This window comes from Gastrolobium bilobum, unplaced genomic scaffold (assembly GCF_033153095.1).
Source record: "Gastrolobium bilobum isolate Gb01-03AN ecotype WA unplaced genomic scaffold, APGP_CSIRO_Gbil_v1 utg1076, whole genome shotgun sequence".
Lineage (NCBI taxonomy): Eukaryota > Viridiplantae > Streptophyta > Magnoliopsida > Fabales > Fabaceae > Gastrolobium > Gastrolobium bilobum.
In genome coordinates, this window is record NW_026899578.1 from 689,019 (window position 1) to 707,660 (window position 18,642).

The 18,642-nt window shown below is 37.7% G+C and overlaps 2 protein-coding genes across 2 annotated transcripts; one reads left to right on the plus strand and one right to left on the minus strand.

Annotated features, from left to right (window-relative positions):
- Window positions 1-1,533: 1,533 nt before the first annotated feature.
- On the minus strand, window positions 1,534-13,053 carry LOC133291661 (7-deoxyloganetin glucosyltransferase-like). The gene is made up of 3 exons (XM_061489961.1): window positions 12,669-13,053; window positions 6,307-6,554; window positions 1,534-1,764 (listed from the first exon to the last, which is right to left on the minus strand). The coding sequence occupies exons 1-3, from the start codon at window positions 13,051-13,053 to the stop codon at window positions 1,534-1,536; spliced, it is 864 nt and encodes a 287-aa protein (XP_061345945.1).
- A 1,615-nt stretch (window positions 13,054-14,668) lies between these two features.
- LOC133291662 (uncharacterized) lies at window positions 14,669-16,276 on the plus strand. Its single transcript, XM_061489962.1, has 4 exons — window positions 14,669-14,727; window positions 14,883-14,977; window positions 15,053-15,690; window positions 15,941-16,276. The coding sequence occupies exons 1-4, from the start codon at window positions 14,669-14,671 to the stop codon at window positions 16,274-16,276; spliced, it is 1,128 nt and encodes a 375-aa protein (XP_061345946.1).
- The last annotated feature ends 2,366 nt before the right edge of the window (window positions 16,277-18,642 follow it).

Sequence of the window (18,642 nt, forward strand, 5' to 3'; positions counted from 1 at the left end):
CTGCAAAAGAAAGCTCATGGCACCAATCTCTCTCACAATTTGGCTTCAAAGGCACCAAAAGTCTAACACTTTTGTGAAGACGAATACGGTGGTGCCAAAGATGCCATTTCCTCTCACAAAATGGCGCTAGAAGCTCTAATCCGCGTGCTGTGATTAAAATGAATGCAGTGGCGCCAAAGGCGCCATTTTCTCTCACAAAATGACGTTTTAATTTGCCACTTTCTCGCTTTCGCAAAAGTTACACTGAAGATTTGAATTTTAAATAAAACAAAAAAGAATCTTTTCATTTTATGGCAATTTTGGATTTAATTGAAATTTTGGATCATATTTGATAGGGGACTTAAAAAGATACCGCTTCTTCATATAAAAAAGGGAATTCAGAGAAATCAAAAAGGGGCATTTTGGAGCACGAGAGAAAGGGGGTTGGACACAGTGGAAGAAGTAGAACATCAAATACCATAGCTAGAGATAGAGAACTTCATATAAAAGGAAGCTTGATGGATATCAATCATCTTTGAATTCTTCTTTTCTTCTTCTTCTTCATGATTTCATCTGTTTTATTTTCATTCTTTATTTTCTTTAAGCCATCTATGTCTTGATAATTTTCATTTGTAGTTAGGGATATAGATCCGGCGTGAATCTTATTTATGGTTTAATTTTGTTTCTTTAATAAATTGTTTTAGTTATTTGTGTTTTACCTTGCATTAATTTCTATATCCCTGTATGAATTTATCACTCATATAGGGATTTGAGTGTTAGGATTCACAATCGACATATTGGGATTCTAATCCTAACAGGGGTAAAATACCAATTCTTGCATGATCTAAGCATAAACTTGCTTGAGTTGCAGACTTTATAATTCATTGAGTTTAATGCTTATACTGAGAAGAATCACTAAGACATTAAGATTCTAATTAGGAAAAAGGTTAAAGTCACTAAGACATTAAGATTTAACCAACTAATTTTAGAAGATGAATTGTTTGAAATATCTGAGATGAATTACTATTGAAATTAAGTTAAACTACTCTTGGAGGATCTGAGATGAAATAATTTTCAGCTACAGTTTTAGTTATTAAAGTCTTAATTCATTTTTTTACTCATCTTTATTCTTAGTCTGAAATTATTATTAATTACAATTGTTTTTATTTTCATTCTTATTCAAAATTACTCTTCCTACATAAATCGATATGTCCAAATTAAAGGAAATAGTGAGAATAGTATTTGATGCATTAATCTTCATATGATGATACTTTACTCACACTTTATTACTTGTACGACCGGTATAATTGCTGACATCACAACATTCGGTGTCTTATATCTAACGTCGTTGGCCCATAAAAAAATGGTGAAATAACGTACAATGGAGAGAAGAAATAATATGCTTCTGAAAATCATAGGGAATAGGATTTATTATGCCTCTAACATATACGAAACACTTAAAATGACAAGTATTAACTAGCCTCCTTGAATGGGGAAGTACTACAAATGAAATTCAAATTCCAAGATTAGATGCGCAGACAACTCCATTGTGGTCTAACTTGATTTCAAGTTCTCACTCAAAAGAACTTGACGAACCATGTTATCAAAATTCATAAATGAAGATCCATCTTTGTGAATGGCGACATCTTCTGCCAATTTCTTCCATTCCAAGGCTTTCTTGGTCAACACTTTTCCCTGCTGCCCCTCCATCAACTCTCTCACAAGGCTCTCAACTCTATTCCTCTTAACATCATCACCTCCTATCTGCAACCCAATCCCCCATTCCTTGCAGCATGTTGAAAGTATGCCTACAAAAGCTGCAAAGTGGGATATTTTATTTAGATTTTAGGAGTTTGTTATTTTCTGTTTTAGTATTTCAAATTTGATATGTTGCTGATTCTGTTTGTTAAGATTAGGATGTTATTATTCATGCCTACAAATAATGAGATATCTGATTTGTTCAGTTAGACTTTAACTCTATTTAAAGAGTTATTCAATAAAAGTTATGTGTATTCTCTGCACAACACTTTCAACCCTCTTTTCCTCTTCTTTTACTTTTCTTAAAACAACAAATTGGTATCAGAGCTACTATTCTGAGGGATCTGTGAGACTGAGTGACAAGCCCAACCACAATTCCTAAACACAAACACAAACACACACAAAACCTTTTCAGAATGAATTTAGAAGGTTCATCCATTCCAATTGCGCTTCCAGTATTTGATGGTCAAAATTATCACCTCTGGGCTGTTAGAATGGAAGCTTATCTTGATGCAAGTGACCTTTGGGAAGCTGTTGAACAAGAATACGAAATTCCAACCTTGCCTGATAATCCTACTATGGCTCAAATCAGAAACCACAAAGAGAGGAAGCAGAGAAAATCAAAAGCAAGAGCAACCTTATTTGCTGATGTATCATCCACTATTCTCACCAGAATAATGACATTGAAAACAGCCCACGAGATTTGGGATTTTTTGAAGCAAGAGTACGATGGAAATGAGAAGGTTAAAGGGATGCAAGTGTTGAATCTGATCCGAGAATTTGAGATGCAAAGGATGAAGGAATCAGAAACAATTCAGGAATACTCCAACAGGCTTCTTGGTATAGTCAACAATGTAAGACTTCTTGGTACTGATTTCAGATTCTAGAATTGTTCAAAAAAATTTAGTTACAATTCCTGAAAAGTTTGAAGCCACAATTGCATCTCTGGAGAACTCAAAGGATATGTCAAGTATTTCCTTGGCAGAACTATTAAATGCTTTGCAGGCACAGGAACAGAGAAGAAAAATGAGACAAGAGGAGGAGGTACAAGGTGCTTTTCATATAAAAACACAAAATTCTGGAGGAGGCAAAGATAAGAATAACAACAAATGGAAGAGTGAGAGGGGTGAAGGCTCCAACAAGCAGCAATATGAGACTTTTCCACCTTGTCCACACTGCAAAAAAACAAATCACCCTCAAAGAAAATGTTGGTGGAGGCCAGATGTCGAGTGTAGAAAATGTGGCAATATAGGACACGTAGAGCGGATCTGCAAGTCTAAACTGGAAGAGGCAAAGGTGTCCACAGATGAGCAAGATGAACAACTCTTTGTTGCAACATGCTTTGCTACAAGCAACAGTTCCAGTGATTCATGGTTAATAGACAGCGGCTGCACAAACCATATGACCAATGACAAAAAGTTGTTTATTGAGCTTGACAACACCATCGTTTCCAAAGTAAAAATTGGAAATGGTGATTTCATATCAGTCAAGGGAAAAGGGACAGTTGCTATAGAAAGCTTAACAGGTTTGAAACATGTTTCTGATGTCTTATATGTTCCTGACATAGATCAAAATCTGCTTAGTGTTGCACAGCTTGTTGAAAAAGGCTTGAAAGTCATATTTGAAGACAAATGGTGCTTGATCAAAGATACAGAAGGAAGAGATATATTTAAGGTGAAAATGAAAGCTAAAAGCTATGCTCTTAATATGATGGAGGAGGAGCAATTAGCTTTTTCAAGTACTGTCAGCAACACTAAATTATGGCACAAAAGGCTTGGACATTTCCATCTTGCTGGACTTCTATACATGCAGAAACAAGCCTTGGTGAAAGGTGTGTCATTGATTGAAGACAAGATGGATGATTGTGAGGCTTGTCAATATGGCAAGCAAGTCAGAAAATCATTTCCTCAAACAGCATGGAGAGCAACACAAAAACTGCAACTGGTACATACAGACGTTGGAGGACCTCAGAGAACATCATCTTTAAATGATAATAGATATTATATTATATTTATTGATGACTGTACTAGATTTTGTTGGATTTATTTCTTCAAGTCCAAATCTGAGGTTGCTAACATTTTCTGGAAATATAAAGCATTGGTGGAAAATCAAAGTAATTGCAAATTGAAGACAATAAGGTCAGATAATGGGAAAGAATATACAAATGATGTTTTTGAAAAATTTTGTGAAGAGTCTGGAATTGAGCACCAACTTACAACACCTTATACCCCACAACAGAACGGTGTAAGTGAGAGAAAGAATAGAAGCATTATAGAGATGACAAGGTGCATGCTACATGAAAAGGAGCTGCCAAAAAAATTGTGGGCAGAGGCTGCAAACACTGCAGTCTTCTTGCTAAATAGACTCTCTACAAGAGTTCTGCAGAAAAAAACTCCATTTGAAGCCTGGTTTGGTTACAAACCAGATTTACAAAATTTAAAAATTTTTGGTTGTGTTTGTTTTTCTTTTGTTCCACAGGTTAAAAGAGACAAACTTGATAAAAAGGCAGAACCTGGAGTTTTCATTGGATACAGTAGTACTTCCAAAGCTTATAGAATTTTCCAACCACAAAATGGAAAAATTCTTGTAAGTAGAGATGTTAAATTCATGGAAGACAAACAATGGAAATGGGAAGAGACAATAAATGAGTTGCCAAAAATTCCACAATACTTTGATGATGATATAGATGACATTCCAGTCAGAGGTACAAGACCGCTATCTGAAATTTATGAAAGGAGTAATGTAGCTGTTCTAGAACCTGCAGATCTCAAAGAAGCAGGGAAGGATGACAAGTGGGTAGATGCTATGAAGGAAGAGCTAAAGATGATCAAAAAAAATGACATGTGGGAGTTAGTGGACAGACCTCAACACAAGCAGCCTATAGGTGTCAAATGGGTTTATAGAACCAAACTTAATGCAGATGGTTCTATAAATAAATACAAGGCTAGGTTAGTGGTGAAGGGATATGCTCAGATGTTTGGAGTAGAATTTTCAGAAACATTTGCTCCAGTTGCACGCCTTGATACAATTAGAATGCTGCTTGCCTTGACTGCACATAAGGGATGGAAAGTTTACCATTTAGATGTAAAGTCTGCCTTCTTAAATGGTTATTTGCAGGAGGAGATATTTGTGGAGCAACCAGAGGGATTTCTAGTCAAGGGACAAGAGGATAAGGTCTACAAGCTAAAAAAGGCTTTGTATGGTCTTAAACAGGCTCCCAGGGCCTGGTACAGCAGAATAGATGATCATCTTCAAAGTCTTGGATTCATCAAAAGTCCAAACGATGCAACATTATATGTGAAGCTGTCAGATGCTAATTTAATTACAGTTTCAATCTATGTTGACGATATGCTTGTAACAGGAAATGATGAAAAGCTAATGCAGGAGTTTAAAGATGAAATGCTTCAAGTGTTTGAAATGACAGACCTTGGCTTGATGACTTTTTTCTTGGGAATAGAGGTGAAGCAAGATCATGATGGAGTCTTTATAAGCCAAAAGAAGTATGCAAAGGAAATACTAAAAAAAATTCATATGGAGGACTGCAAAAGCACTTCTACTCCAATGGACCACAAGGAGAAATTTAGCAAGGATGATGGAGCTGATAAAGTTGATGAACATCATTACAGAAGTCTAATTGGTTGCTTAATGTACCTTACTGCAACTAGGCCTGACATTGTATTTGCAGTAAGTATACTTTCAAGGTTCATGCATTGTGCTAGTGAAGTGCATTTTCAAGCCACCAAAAGGATTGTGAGATATATTAAGGGCACTATAGATTATGGTGTTAAGTATTATCACTTTCAGAATTTTGAGCTTCATGGATATTCTGATAGTGATTGGGGAGGCTCAATTGATGACATGAGAAGCACAACTGGTTATTGTTTCAGTTTTGGATCAGGAGTTTTTTCATGGTGTTCAAAAAAACAAGATATTGTAACTCAAAGCACTGCAGAGGCAGAATATGTGGCAGCCACTGCGGCTGTGAATCAAGCAATTTGGCTGAGAAATGTACTTGCTGATTTACATATGGAGCAAAATGAGCCAACGCAGATCTTTGTTGATAATCAAGCCGCTATTTCAATTTCAAATAATCCTGTTTTTCATGGCAAAACTAAGCATTTTAAGATCAAGTTGTTTTTCTTAAGAGAAGTGCAGAAAGAAGGTGAAGTCAAGCTATTGTATTGCAAATCTGAAGATCAAAGTGCAGATATTTTAACAAAAGCTCTCCCAAAAGCCAGATTTGAAGCTTTGAGATTTAAACTAAGTGTTTGCAGCTATTAAGGCAAGGAGGAGATTTGTTGAAAGTATGCCTACAAAAGCTGCAAAGTGGGATATTTTATTTAGATTTTAGGAGTTTGTTATTTTCTGTTTTAATATTTCAAATTTGATATGTTGCTGATTCTGTTTGTTAAGATTAGGATGTTATTATTCATGCCTACAAATAAGGAGATATCTGATTTGTTCAGTTAGACTTTAACTCTATTTAAAGAGTTATTCAATAAAAGTTATGTGTATTCTCTGCACAACACTTTCAACCCTCTTTTCCTCTTCTTTTACTTTTCTTAAAACAACACAGCAAAATCGATAATTAGTTGGTTGCTCAGAAAAGAAAGGCCAACATATAACTGGCACTCCATTACATAAACTTTCAATTGTTGAATTCCAACCACTGTGTGTCAAGAATCCTCCAATTGCTGGGTGAGCTAACACTTCCTCTTGAGGACACCAATTTGACAATAGACCTCTCTTTTTTGTCTCTGTGACAAACTCCATAGGAAGAACTGCGTTTTCACCAACCACAAGATCAGGCCTAATGACTTACATGTGGTATCAGAGCATGTGTTTAAGAATTTATGTTTTTTCATAAATAATTATGAATGGATTATTGATTCATGAAAAGTTAGGGTTACTTCTCAATTTTTGCGTATGAAAAGTTGGAAAACATAACGATTTATGTATCATTTGCACTGTGCATTTCGGTTTTCCATATCCATTAATAAAGTTGTATTCGCACGGTTTTCCATATTCATTTACCATGATAAAGATTCACGGTTTCAACACATTCATTTTGAATTAAAGACCTCGGTTTTTTGTGTCTACGGAAAGCCTTTGAATTAATGGACAAAGAAGTGCAGTTCTTGTAATGGGAGAAACCGTGATAATTCATGTTGTTTTGGACGTGACGTGCATCATTGTTGGATTACTTGATATTTTTGAATCAATTAACCGTATGAAAAGAATTTGCCATTCTTGGTTTTAAGAATTTGTCATTCTCGATTTTTGTGTCCATTTGGTTTTGAATAGAAAATTGAGTTCTGATGCAAATTTTGAATTCACAAAAGACGAAACCGAATGCATATTGAATGGATTCTGTGCTCGGGATTAATGGATATTCATGTTTACATTATCGAAAACCATCAAATTCATATTAACGTAAAGGGTAATTCATGTTTTTCGTTTTCGTTGAAGTTAATGTTTATATATATATATATATATATATATACAGTAATGAATTTGATTATGTGATGTGATTGGATTAAAATTAAATGTGAAAATTTAATCCTATTATTGTTCATGAAATATTAAAATTTTGGAATTAATTATGGTAGATTTGTCAGTCACCAAAGTGGCCAAATTTTGAAGAGTTATTTTAATTCCAAATATTATGAATTTTATTTCAATTACCATGACTGTGATGCTATGAATAGTATGATATAATTTTCTGGTTGTGGTATATTGAAGTTCATTATTATAGAACAGTTAGGGATCAACCCAAAGGTTGATTATTTGTTTTATAAAATGAACATGGATGTTGGTATTGTTGGCATATTTTCTCACATTTGGACATCCAAAGATGACAAATATTTATGATAGGGGTATGCATCATTGCCAAATTATGTGAAATTCTTATAGCATCATTATAGTTAATGTTGTATGTTAATGGATCCCCAAAGGTGAACATTGATATGCATTTAAGTTAGAATGTTTGAATCTGTGAAGTATGTTAGTATGTGACATGTATGACTCAAAGCATTAATGTTTAAATGTTATTCCTCGCAGTACCGGTTGCTACACATTCCATGCTCTCAACTGTTACAGTTTTTAATGGGCTAAACTTCTCTGAATGGAAAGAGCAAATCCAATTTTACCTTGGGGTAATGGATATGGATATGGCTCTTAGAGAAGAGATACCTGGTGCTATTACTGATGAAAGCACTGAGGATGAAAGGGACCATTTTAAGAACTGGGAAAGATCTAACAGATTAAGTTTGATGTACATGAAAATGAGCATTGCAAGCAACATTAAGTCAGCTCTTCCACAAACTGAAAGTGCCATCGAAATGATGAAACTTGTGGAAGAACGCTCCCAAACAGCTGATAAGTCTCTTGCTGGGACACTTATGAGTACACTGACCACCATGAAGTTTGATGGTTCGCGTACTATGCATGAGCATGTTATTGAAATGACAAGCATTGCGGCAAAACTGAAAGCATTGGGAATGGCTGTGGATGAGAACTTCCTGGTGCAGTTCGTATTGAACTCATTACCGTCTGAGTATGGTCCTTTCCAAATGAACTATAATACCATGAAAGACAAATGGAATGTGCATGAATTGCACAGTATGTTAGTTCAGGAGGAAACCAGACTTAAGAATCAGGGAGCTCATTCTATCAATTATGTAAAGCATCAAGGAGCTGAAAAGAATGAAGGAAAGAAGCATGAGAAGAAAGGAGGAGGAGGAGGACCCCTTAAAGTGAATGAGGCCTCTTCTTCTAAAATCCACAAAAAGGAAAGTAATGCAAAGATGAGGTGTCATTTCTGTAAAAAGGAAGGGCATTTCAAAAAGGATTGCCTGAAACGTAAGGCTTGGTTCGAAAAGAAAGGTAAGCCTAGTGCTTATGTATGTTATGAATCAAACCTGGCTGAAGTTCCTTATAATACTTGGTGGATTGATTCTGGTTGTACTACTCATGTTTCTAATACAATGCAGGGATTTCTTATGACCCAAACCACAAAGCCAAATGAAAAGTTTGTCCTTATGGGCAATAGAGTGAAAGTTCCGGTGGAAGCTGTTGGGACTTACCGTTTAATTCTCGATAGTGGATTTCATTTTGATTTATGTGAAACTCTTTATGTACCTAGTATATCTAGGAATTTGGTTTCAATTTCCAAACTTGATGTTGCTGGTTACTCTTTTAAATTTGGTAGTGGTAGTTTCAGTTTGTACAAGCACAATCATTTGATTGGTAATGGTACTTTATGTGATGGATTATATAAATTATGTCTTGATAATCTTTATGCTGAAACACTTATGACTCTGCATCATAATGTTGGTACTAAACGTGCCTTAATTAATGAATGTTCTGCTTACTTGTGGCACAAACGTTTGGGACATATTTCCAAAGAAAGGATGAAAAGATTGGTAAATAATGAAATCCTTCCGGATTTAGACTTTACTGATTTAAATATTTGTGTGGATTGTATTAAAGGAAAACAAACAAAACACACAAAGAAAGGAGCCACAAGGAGCACTCAGCTTCTTGAAATTATACACACTGATGTATGTGGTCCGTTTGATGTTAATGCTTTCAATAAAGAAAAATATTTTATCACTTTCATTGATGATTATTCACGTTATGGTTATGTCTATTTGCTGCATGATAAGTCTCAAGCTGCAAATGCTTTGGAGATTTATATTAATGAAGTTGAAAGGCAATTAGACAGAAAGGTGAAGATTGTCAGGTCTGATAGAGGTGGTGAATATTATGGAAGGTATGATGAAAGTGGACAACATCCGGGCCCATTTGCTAAATTTCTGGAAAAGCGTGGTATTTGTGCTCAATACACAATGCCCGGTACACCGCAACAAAATGGTGTATCAGAAAGGCGTAATAGGACCTTACTGGATATGGTTAGGAGTATGTTAAGTAATTCTTCTTTACCTGTTTCATTGTGGACTTATGCTCTAAAAACTGCCATGTACGTATTGAATAGGGTTCCTAGTAAGTCAGTTCTAAAGACTCCTTTTGAACTTTGGACTGGAAGGAAACCTAGTATAAGACACCTGCATGTTTGGGGTTGTCAGGCAGAGATTAGATATTACAATCCGCAAGAAAAGAAACTGGATGCAAGAACAATCAGTGGTTATTTCATTGGTTATCCAGAAAAATCGAAAGGGTATAGATTTTACTGTCCTTATCATACTACAAGGATAATTGAATCTGGAAATGCAAGGTTCATTGAGAATGGTGAAGTTAGTGGGAGTGAAACACCACGTAAAGTGGATATTCATGAAGTGAGAGTACAAGTTCCATTACCTTGTAGCTCTAGTAAAGTTATTGTTCCTTATGTTATTGAACCAATCAATAATAATGAAGGACAAGTTAATGATCCCACTACTCATGAAGAGATCATTGTTGATGAACCGAATGAACCCATAGTAGAAGAACCACAACAAATAGCATTAAGAAGATCTCAAAGAGAAAGGAGACCTGCTATTTCTAATGATTATGTGGTATATCTACAAGAGTCTGAATTTGACATGGGTATTCAGGATGATCCAGTAACGTTTTCACAAGCCATGAATGGTGAAAATGGTGATAAATGGTTAGATGCTATGAAAGATGAGTTGAAATCTATGGAACAGAATAAGGTCTGGGATCTTGTTGAGTTACCAGAAGGGTGCAAGAGAGTTGGTTGTAAATGGGTCTTTAAGACCAAACGTGACTCTCATGGTAACTTGGAACGTTACAAGGCCAGACTAGTTGCAAAGGGATTCACTCAGAAAGATGGCATTGACTATAAAGAAACTTTTTCACCAGTTTCAAAGAAGGATTCGTTAAGAATTATTATGGCATTGGTGGCTCATTATGATCTAGAGTTACACCAAATGGATGTGAAAACCGCTTTTCTAAATGGAAATTTAGATGAAGATGTGTACATGGACCAACCAACGGGGTTCATAGAAAAGGGTAAAGAGCACATGGTGTGCAAACTTAAGAAGTCAATATACGGACTTAAACAAGCTTCACGGCAATGGTACCTTAAGTTCAATGATACCGTTGTTTCCTTTGGATTTAAAGAAAACATCGTTGATCGATGTATATATCTGAAGATCAGTGGGAGCAAGTTCATCTTATTGGTTCTGTATGTTGATGATATTTTGCTTGCAACTAACGATCTTGGTCTTTTGAATGAGACTAAGAAGTTTCTCTCTAGTAACTTCGAAATGAAAGATATGGGTGAGGCAGCTTATGTGATAGGAATAGAAATATTCTGTGATAGATCACAAGGACTGTTAGGTTTGTCTCAGAAAGCATATATTAATAAAGTTCTAGAGAGATTCAGAATGGAAAACTGCTCATCGTCTCTAGTTCCAATTCAGAAAGGAGATAAGTTTAGTCTCATGCAATGTCCTAAAAGTGAATTGGAACGAAAAGAAATGGAGGCAATTCCGTATGCATCATTAGTTGGGAGTTTAATGTATGCTCAAACTTGTACGAGACCAGATATTAGCTTTGCAGTTGGGATGTTGGGTAGATACCAAAGTAATCCCGGTATGGATCACTGGAAAGCAGCAAAGAAAGTTCTGAGATATTTGCAAGGAACTAAAGGTCACATGCTTACTTATAGAAGGTCTAGCAACCTTGGAGTGATTGGATACACAGATTCAGATTTTGCAGGATGCGTAGACACAAGAAAGTCTACATGTGGTTACCTGTATCTTTTAGCTGAAGGAGCTATATCATGGAAAAGTGCGAAGCAGACTGTAATAGTTGTGTCCACTATGGAAGCTGAATTTGTGGCATGCTTTGAAGCCACAATTCAGGCTAAATGGCTACGGAACTTTATTTCAGGGCTTGGATTGGTCGACAATATTGAAAAGCCGCTGAAAATTTATTGTGATAATTCCGCAGCTGTCTTCTTTTCTAAAAACGACAAATATTCCAAAGGTGCTAAACATATGGAATTAAAGTACTTTGCCGTTAAAGAAGAGGTTCAGAAACAAAGAGTGTCTATAGAGCATATTAGCACCGATCTTATGATAGCTGATCCCTTGACGAAGGGATTACCGCCCAAGACATTTACTGATCATGTATGTAGAATGGGCATTATGTCAGCTAATGAATGATGATAATTATTGTTATGTATTAAGTGTTGACACTCTGAGCTCATTGATGAATATATGTTTCTATTATTGTCTTATTTTCAATTTATGAATGCATGCAAGTATATGTGATGATATTGAAAATATTTGTGGTCCATTATGAAGACATTATTGTTGGACATAATGTGTACTTCCTATTAAAGTATCATGTTAGGAAGAAGAGTCAATATAGTAGTACATGGAAGGGACTATGCCGACTTGATAGCATACAACCGCCATGACTCTTGTTGATTTTATTTCTAATAATGAATTATGATGAAGTCAATGTATGGAACCTTTAGCCTAATAAATGCGCATTATAATGAATGTTGATTAAATCATGAAGGGACACCTCATGACATGAGTCAAGTGGGAGAATGTAAAACTTATTGTGTCTCATGTATAATATTAAGTGTCAGTTGATTTAATTAATAAAAGGGCATAATGGTAATTGACAGTAAAGGGAAGTTATTAAAAGAGTAACTGCTGATAGGTGCAGTTACATAAGTGTTATATGGTCAGTTTTCTGTGTAAGTGTCTCTGACAAGAAAGAACGCTCCATCTGGGTCTGCCTATGATAGTTGTATTCTATCCCTATCAAAGAAGATACAAGAACAGTGAAGGGTAAAGACTCAGAGAAAGGATCTCACCATCAAAGTTCTTCCGCAATTATGGATAAAGGTATGTTTATGTGAAACTCATAAATTCTGAAGATCCTCTGTCATGTTCTTGAATCATTACTGTTGAACATGAATAAATGTATTACTGATGAAATTAACTTACACATGACACCATCAGAAACTATGCACGTAACAGGAGGGATATTTGTGGCGTTGTTGAGTTTGTGAAGGAGGTTCTTGAATGGAGTTAAGCATGTTTTTCTGACGGAGTCACACAGGGAAGGTGTATCCTGTGTGGCATCCACATCAGACTCTGGTAGACCGTCGGGGATAGTTTCAAAACGGAAAGAAGGGAAGCCGTTCAGGGAATTTGGACCCTGAGATTTAAGAAGGCGTTTATGGTTGAACTCTGTGTTAACGAAAGTGATGTGAAACCCTCTGAAGTGGAGGAGCTTCGCTAGTTTGAGCATTGGAGTTATGTGGCCCTGAGCTGGGTAAGGTATACAATTCGCATGAGGCTTCTTCTCTGCCATGCTCAAATAACTCATTGTGGTGGCTAGCTTTCTGTTCTCTAATGTAGTAATAGTTTCTTTGATGGAGTTGAAACAATGCATGATGCTTATATACTAACATAAAATATATACATTATTGAAAAAGTGATTATTATTTTAAACATTAAATAAATAAAAAATTTGTAGTATGAAAGGAGGAGGGTGGGTGACTACTTCTATTAGTGACGTAGGGAAGTGGCCATTTATATAAAATTTATTTTGTTAATGAAAAGTCTTATAAAATCGATCACTATAATGTTTAATCTTAAGTGATGCCAAATTCAAAATTAAATGATATGTATATTCTTTTAGAAGTGTAAGAGGTCAAATTCATTGCGTGTTATGTCATTACGTGCAAGTATTTATAAATATTCTTTTGAATTCCGTCGTGACTTTGATAGCAAAATTAATTTATGTAAAGTAATATTTTGGTTCTTTCGTTTGTTTGTGTGTAAGAGGGATCGAGTAGCAGAAAAAATGTTCATTTTCTGCATCGCTTTAAAAAAATTATGTGAACGTACGTACAGCTAGACCATGTTTTATGACTCGTATTTGGAAAGGATGACCCCACTAAGTATGTGATTGGTTTAATTTTTAATTGATAATTTTATCAAAACATTATAAAAAAAACTATTCTTAAAATAAATTAATAAAAGGACATGAATAAGAAATTAATGAATCCTCTCATATAAAATAAGGTCATATGAGAGGATTTTAATCCTTTAAATACAAATCAAAGTTTATTATTTTTTTATCCTTTTATTCTAATGTATATGAAGGATGATAAGACACTTGCAAAATCAGTATTACCCGCCCTTCCTGCATACACCACGCAGTCAGTGATGCTTGCTCGAGATATGAAGGACTCCATAGGTTGTGTTTTAGCTGTGGCAGGTATGGCCACCGCCAGGAGAACTGTGCAGCTGGGAAAGTCCTTTCCCAGGATGGGAAGCTCAAGGTGGTGACAGAGAATGGAGGCCCAAGCAAAGTTTCCTTGGAAGTGAAAGGAAAAAAGGATGACCCAAATGTTTTTGGGGAATGGATGGTTGTGAAGAGAACGAAGAAAACACGTCGGTTGAAGGCGGTTCCTGAAGCTCCGGTGACCGGAAAGACAAAACCAGGGCTAGGGAACGTGGGAAAGGGACAGGTCAGTCCCCAAGATAAGGATGTTAGTCCTAGGAGACAGACTGAGCAGTACAGAGCCGTCAGGAAGGATGTCGTTCCAAAAAAGATCTTAAAGCCTTCCAAGCCTTTGGCGGTGCAGAAAGAGGTCACCCCCCAAATCGTGAAAGTCCTTAGGGAACAAAAACCTGCTGCCAAAGCGCATAACATGGATGCTGAAGTCAACGTCCCCACCTTCCCCTCAATTGGGAGCATACCGAGGACCAGCAATATCGTGTTCTAGGATACGGTCAGGTCCAGTTTAGAAGAAAGGAAAGGGAAGGTGACTTTAGGGAGTCGAGGCCTGAAATCCAAAGCAAGAACTCCTAGGAAAGACAACAAGCCCTGCATTGGGCCCAATAAGAAGTTGGCTGGCCCAAAGCAACATGTTGAGGTGAGCCCAGACAATCCAATTCTACCCCTCCAGATTGATAGTGCCAATATATTGGCCATGGCCGAAGACAACGAGAGGAAAAGGGCCAAAGAAGAGGATATCCAAAGAATTATGAAGTATATGAGAAAGGACCAGGAGAATATCTTGTTGGATCAGGCCCTAGTGGTGTTGGGGCCTTCGACAAACCCCTCATGACGGAGCCCAAACCTGGGTGGAACCTGGCTACCTTTATATTGTGTTTCCTTATGAATTTATTTATCTGGAATTGCAGGGGTGTCCATAAAAAAGGTTTCATAGCTCTTATTCGTGAACTAAAGTTCAGGTTTAACTTCAAAGTGATGGTCCTTCTGGAGACTAAGTGTAGTGGTGAGAAGGCGGATATCAGAATCAAATAATTGGGTTTGAACAAATTTTACCGCCAAGAGGATGTTGGCTTTTCAGGAAGATTTTGGGTCCTTTGGGACGACACTGATGTTCACATCCAAATTCTACTCTCCCAGCACCAAATAGTTCATGCGAAGGCTCACCATTATGAGTCTGGGAAGGACGAACTAATATCCTTTCTGTATGCAAGCCCGCGAAGGATAGACAGACGCTGCCTTTGGGAGTCTTTTAGCAAGATTGCTTCCTCCATCTCTAACGAGAGTTGGATGGTTATGGGTGACTTCAACGCCATGCTCCTTCGATCCGAGAAGAAGGGAGGAAGTGACTTTTGTTGGAATAGTGCATCTGAGTTCAGGAATTGCTTGACAGATTGCCTAATTAAAGACATTGGTTTCTCAGGACCCAGTTTCACTTGGAAGAGGAATGAGCTTCAGGAAAGGTTGGATAGAGTCTGTGTGAACGAGAGATGGAATACTGAGTGGGAAAACAAGGAAATGGTACATCTTCCCTTCTACTCGTCGGACCACCGCCCAATCCTTATTACTAACAGTAATACAGATGACCATTTACATGGGAATAAGCCTTTTCGCTTCCTAGCTTCATGGCTGACAGCCGAGGATTTTGGTGACTTGGTCTCTAGCTGTTGGAGGAAATCCAAGAATTGGTCAGAGGCTATAGATAACTTCCAAACTGAGGTGATGGACTGGCACATTAATAGCTTTAGAATCACCCAACGCCAAAAAAATAGACTCCATGCTAGAATCAAGGGCATTGAGGACCATCTCAGCTTCAGGTATAACCATAATTTGGAAGTATTACTTAAATTCCTTTGGAATGAGCTTGATTGTATCCTCATCCGAGAGGAAATAGATTGGTTTCAAAGATCTCGATGCAATTGGATAAAATTGGGAGATAGGAACACGAAATTCTACCATTCTAACACAGTTGCTAAGAGAAGAAGAAACAAAATCAAGGCTATCAGGAATGAGGAGGGGGACTGGGTTCTGGAACCCCAGGAGATCATTAACCTTGGCTGTAGATTACTTTGAAAAAATTTATACTGCAGAGGAAACCTCTCTGGATGATTTCCCTGTCAGAGGAGCCTTCCCCCATCTAGAGGAAGTAAATCTTGCCGGCCTTGGGGAAGCACCATCCAATGAGGAAATCAAGAGCATTGTCTTTAACATGGGGAAATTCAAGGCCCCTGGTCCAGATGGGTTGCAAGCTGTGTTCTATCAGTCTCAGTGGAATACTCAGTGCATCAATATGTCAACTCATTAAGGATATTTTCTCTAATCCGAAAAAAGTTTCTGAGATAAACCAAACCCTCTTGGTCCTTATTCCGAAGATGGAAATTCTTGAAATGATCAATCAATTTCGCCCTATCAGCCTTTGCAATGTATCCTTTAAAATTGTGACCAAACCTATTGCTAGCAGATTAAGGGGGTATATGCAAACCTGGATATCTCCTAACCAATGCAGCTTTGTTCTTGGGAAGAATGGGAATGATAATGTGGTGATTACTCAGGAAGTCATCCACTCTATGAAACTGAAAAGGGGCCCTAAACAATGGATGACTATTAAGCTTGATCTTGAGAAGGCTTACGATCGTTTGGATTGGAGTTTTATTCATGAAATCCTTGTGGATATTGGGATGCCTGGGAACCTTATCAGTCTTATTGACATGTGTGTTGGATCCGCATCCATGAACCTCTTATGGAATGGCAAAAGGACGAAAGATTTTAAGCCTGGAAGAGGGCTTCGTCAAGGAGACCCCTTATCCCCCTATCTTTTCGTTCTGTGTGTAGAGAGACTAGCCTATTTGATCTAGGTTACGCTTGATGTGAAAGTTTGGAAACCGATAATCCTAAGGAAGAATGGGCCCCCCTAACCCATCTCCTTTTTGCGGATGATATTATCTTGTTTGCCGAAGCCTCCTTAGACCAAGCTCAGATAATTAACCAGATTCTTCGTACCTTTTGCCAAGCATCTGGTCAAAGTGTGAGTAAGGAGAAATCGAGAGTGTTCTTCTCGAAAAATACCTATTTTCACAAAAAAAAAAGGAGATCAGTGAATGCCTCAATATCAGCCTCACTGGTGACCTAGGTAAATACCTTGGCATATCTCTCCATCACAACTGAGTCTCTAAAGACTCTCTATCCCAGATTCTAGAGAGTCCAGACCCGCATGAACAGTTGGAGCCACAAAACCCTATCCTTGGCTGGACGTGTTACACTAGCCAAATCAGTATTAGCCGCCCTTCCTACATACACCATGCAGTCAGTTTCCTTCCCTCTCCAACTGTGCGATGAGCTTGACAAGACAACTAGAAGGTTTATTTGGGGATCAACACCAGACCATCAAAAAATCAACTTGGTGAACTGGGACATCTTATGCTCCCACAAAGGTAATGGTGGAGTGGGAATGAAACAATCTAGGCTTATGAATAAAGCTATGTTAATGAAGGTTGGGCATGGAATTCTCTCTAAACCAGATTCTCTTTGGGTGAAAGTCATTCGCAATAAATATGGGGTTGGGGATGATTTAATTCCGAATCTGAGGAGTCATTCAGCTAAGTCTAATTTGTGGAAGGGGATCCAAAATTCCTGGCAGGAGGTGACTGCTAACTCAAGGATCCTGATTGGCGATGGGAAGAAAGCAAAATTCTGGCAAGACAGGTGGCTGCCCACTTCGAATACCTTACTGGAGGAAGCTTCTGCTCCTATTCCTGAAGAGAGTCTCCCTTAGAGTGTAAACAGGTATGTGAGTCTCAGTGGAGATTGGAACTGGAGTCTTTTCCAACACCTTCTCCCCCTTAACATCATTAACATCATTGCGGGTCTCATTCCTCCTCTCCCGGATGATGGAAATGACCAAGTTATATGGAATGACTCAAAGGATGGCTCCTTTTCAGTGAGTGATGCTTACTCGAAGCTTGCCCTAATTTCCCAGCCTACAAATGAGCTCTGGACCATTCCATGGAATTGGAAAGGTCCCCACAAGATTCAGTTTTTTCTCTAGTTACTTCTCTATGATAGGATCCTATCGAATGAACAGAGGGGGAAGAGAGGGTTATGCAATTCAACCGCTTGTCCTAGATGTCACAGCGCTGTGAAGATAGACTCCACTTGATCAGGGATTGTGTCTGGGCTCGTAGGGTCTGGAATCTACTCATCGAGCCAAAGTGCCATGCTCAATTCTACAATCTACCTTTGGATCGGTGGCTGGAACAAAACATGAAGAAAGGCACAGGTAATCTAAAGGACAACAAAGCTACCTGGTTTGGTGCTGCTTGCTAGTGCATCTGGCTGGACCGGAATGAATTTATTTTCAAAGACAAAGCCCCAAATGCTTTTAGCACTTTCCTCCGAATTAGAAACCTTGTGGAGAACATTCACCTTGGAGAGTTTATGCATACCGCAGCGAACATTATACCCAGGGCTAGATCTGTTGCTTACTTCAAATGGATTCCCCCCAGATGGACTGGATCAAAATTAATACGGATGGATCCAACTCTTTGGATGGGAGTCGCACTTCTTGTGGTGGAGTATTTCGCGATTCTGAAGGTAATTGGTTGGCTGGGTTCAGGAAAAACATGGGCCATGGGAGTCCCCTCTCAGCCGAGTTGAATGGGATCCTTCAAGGTC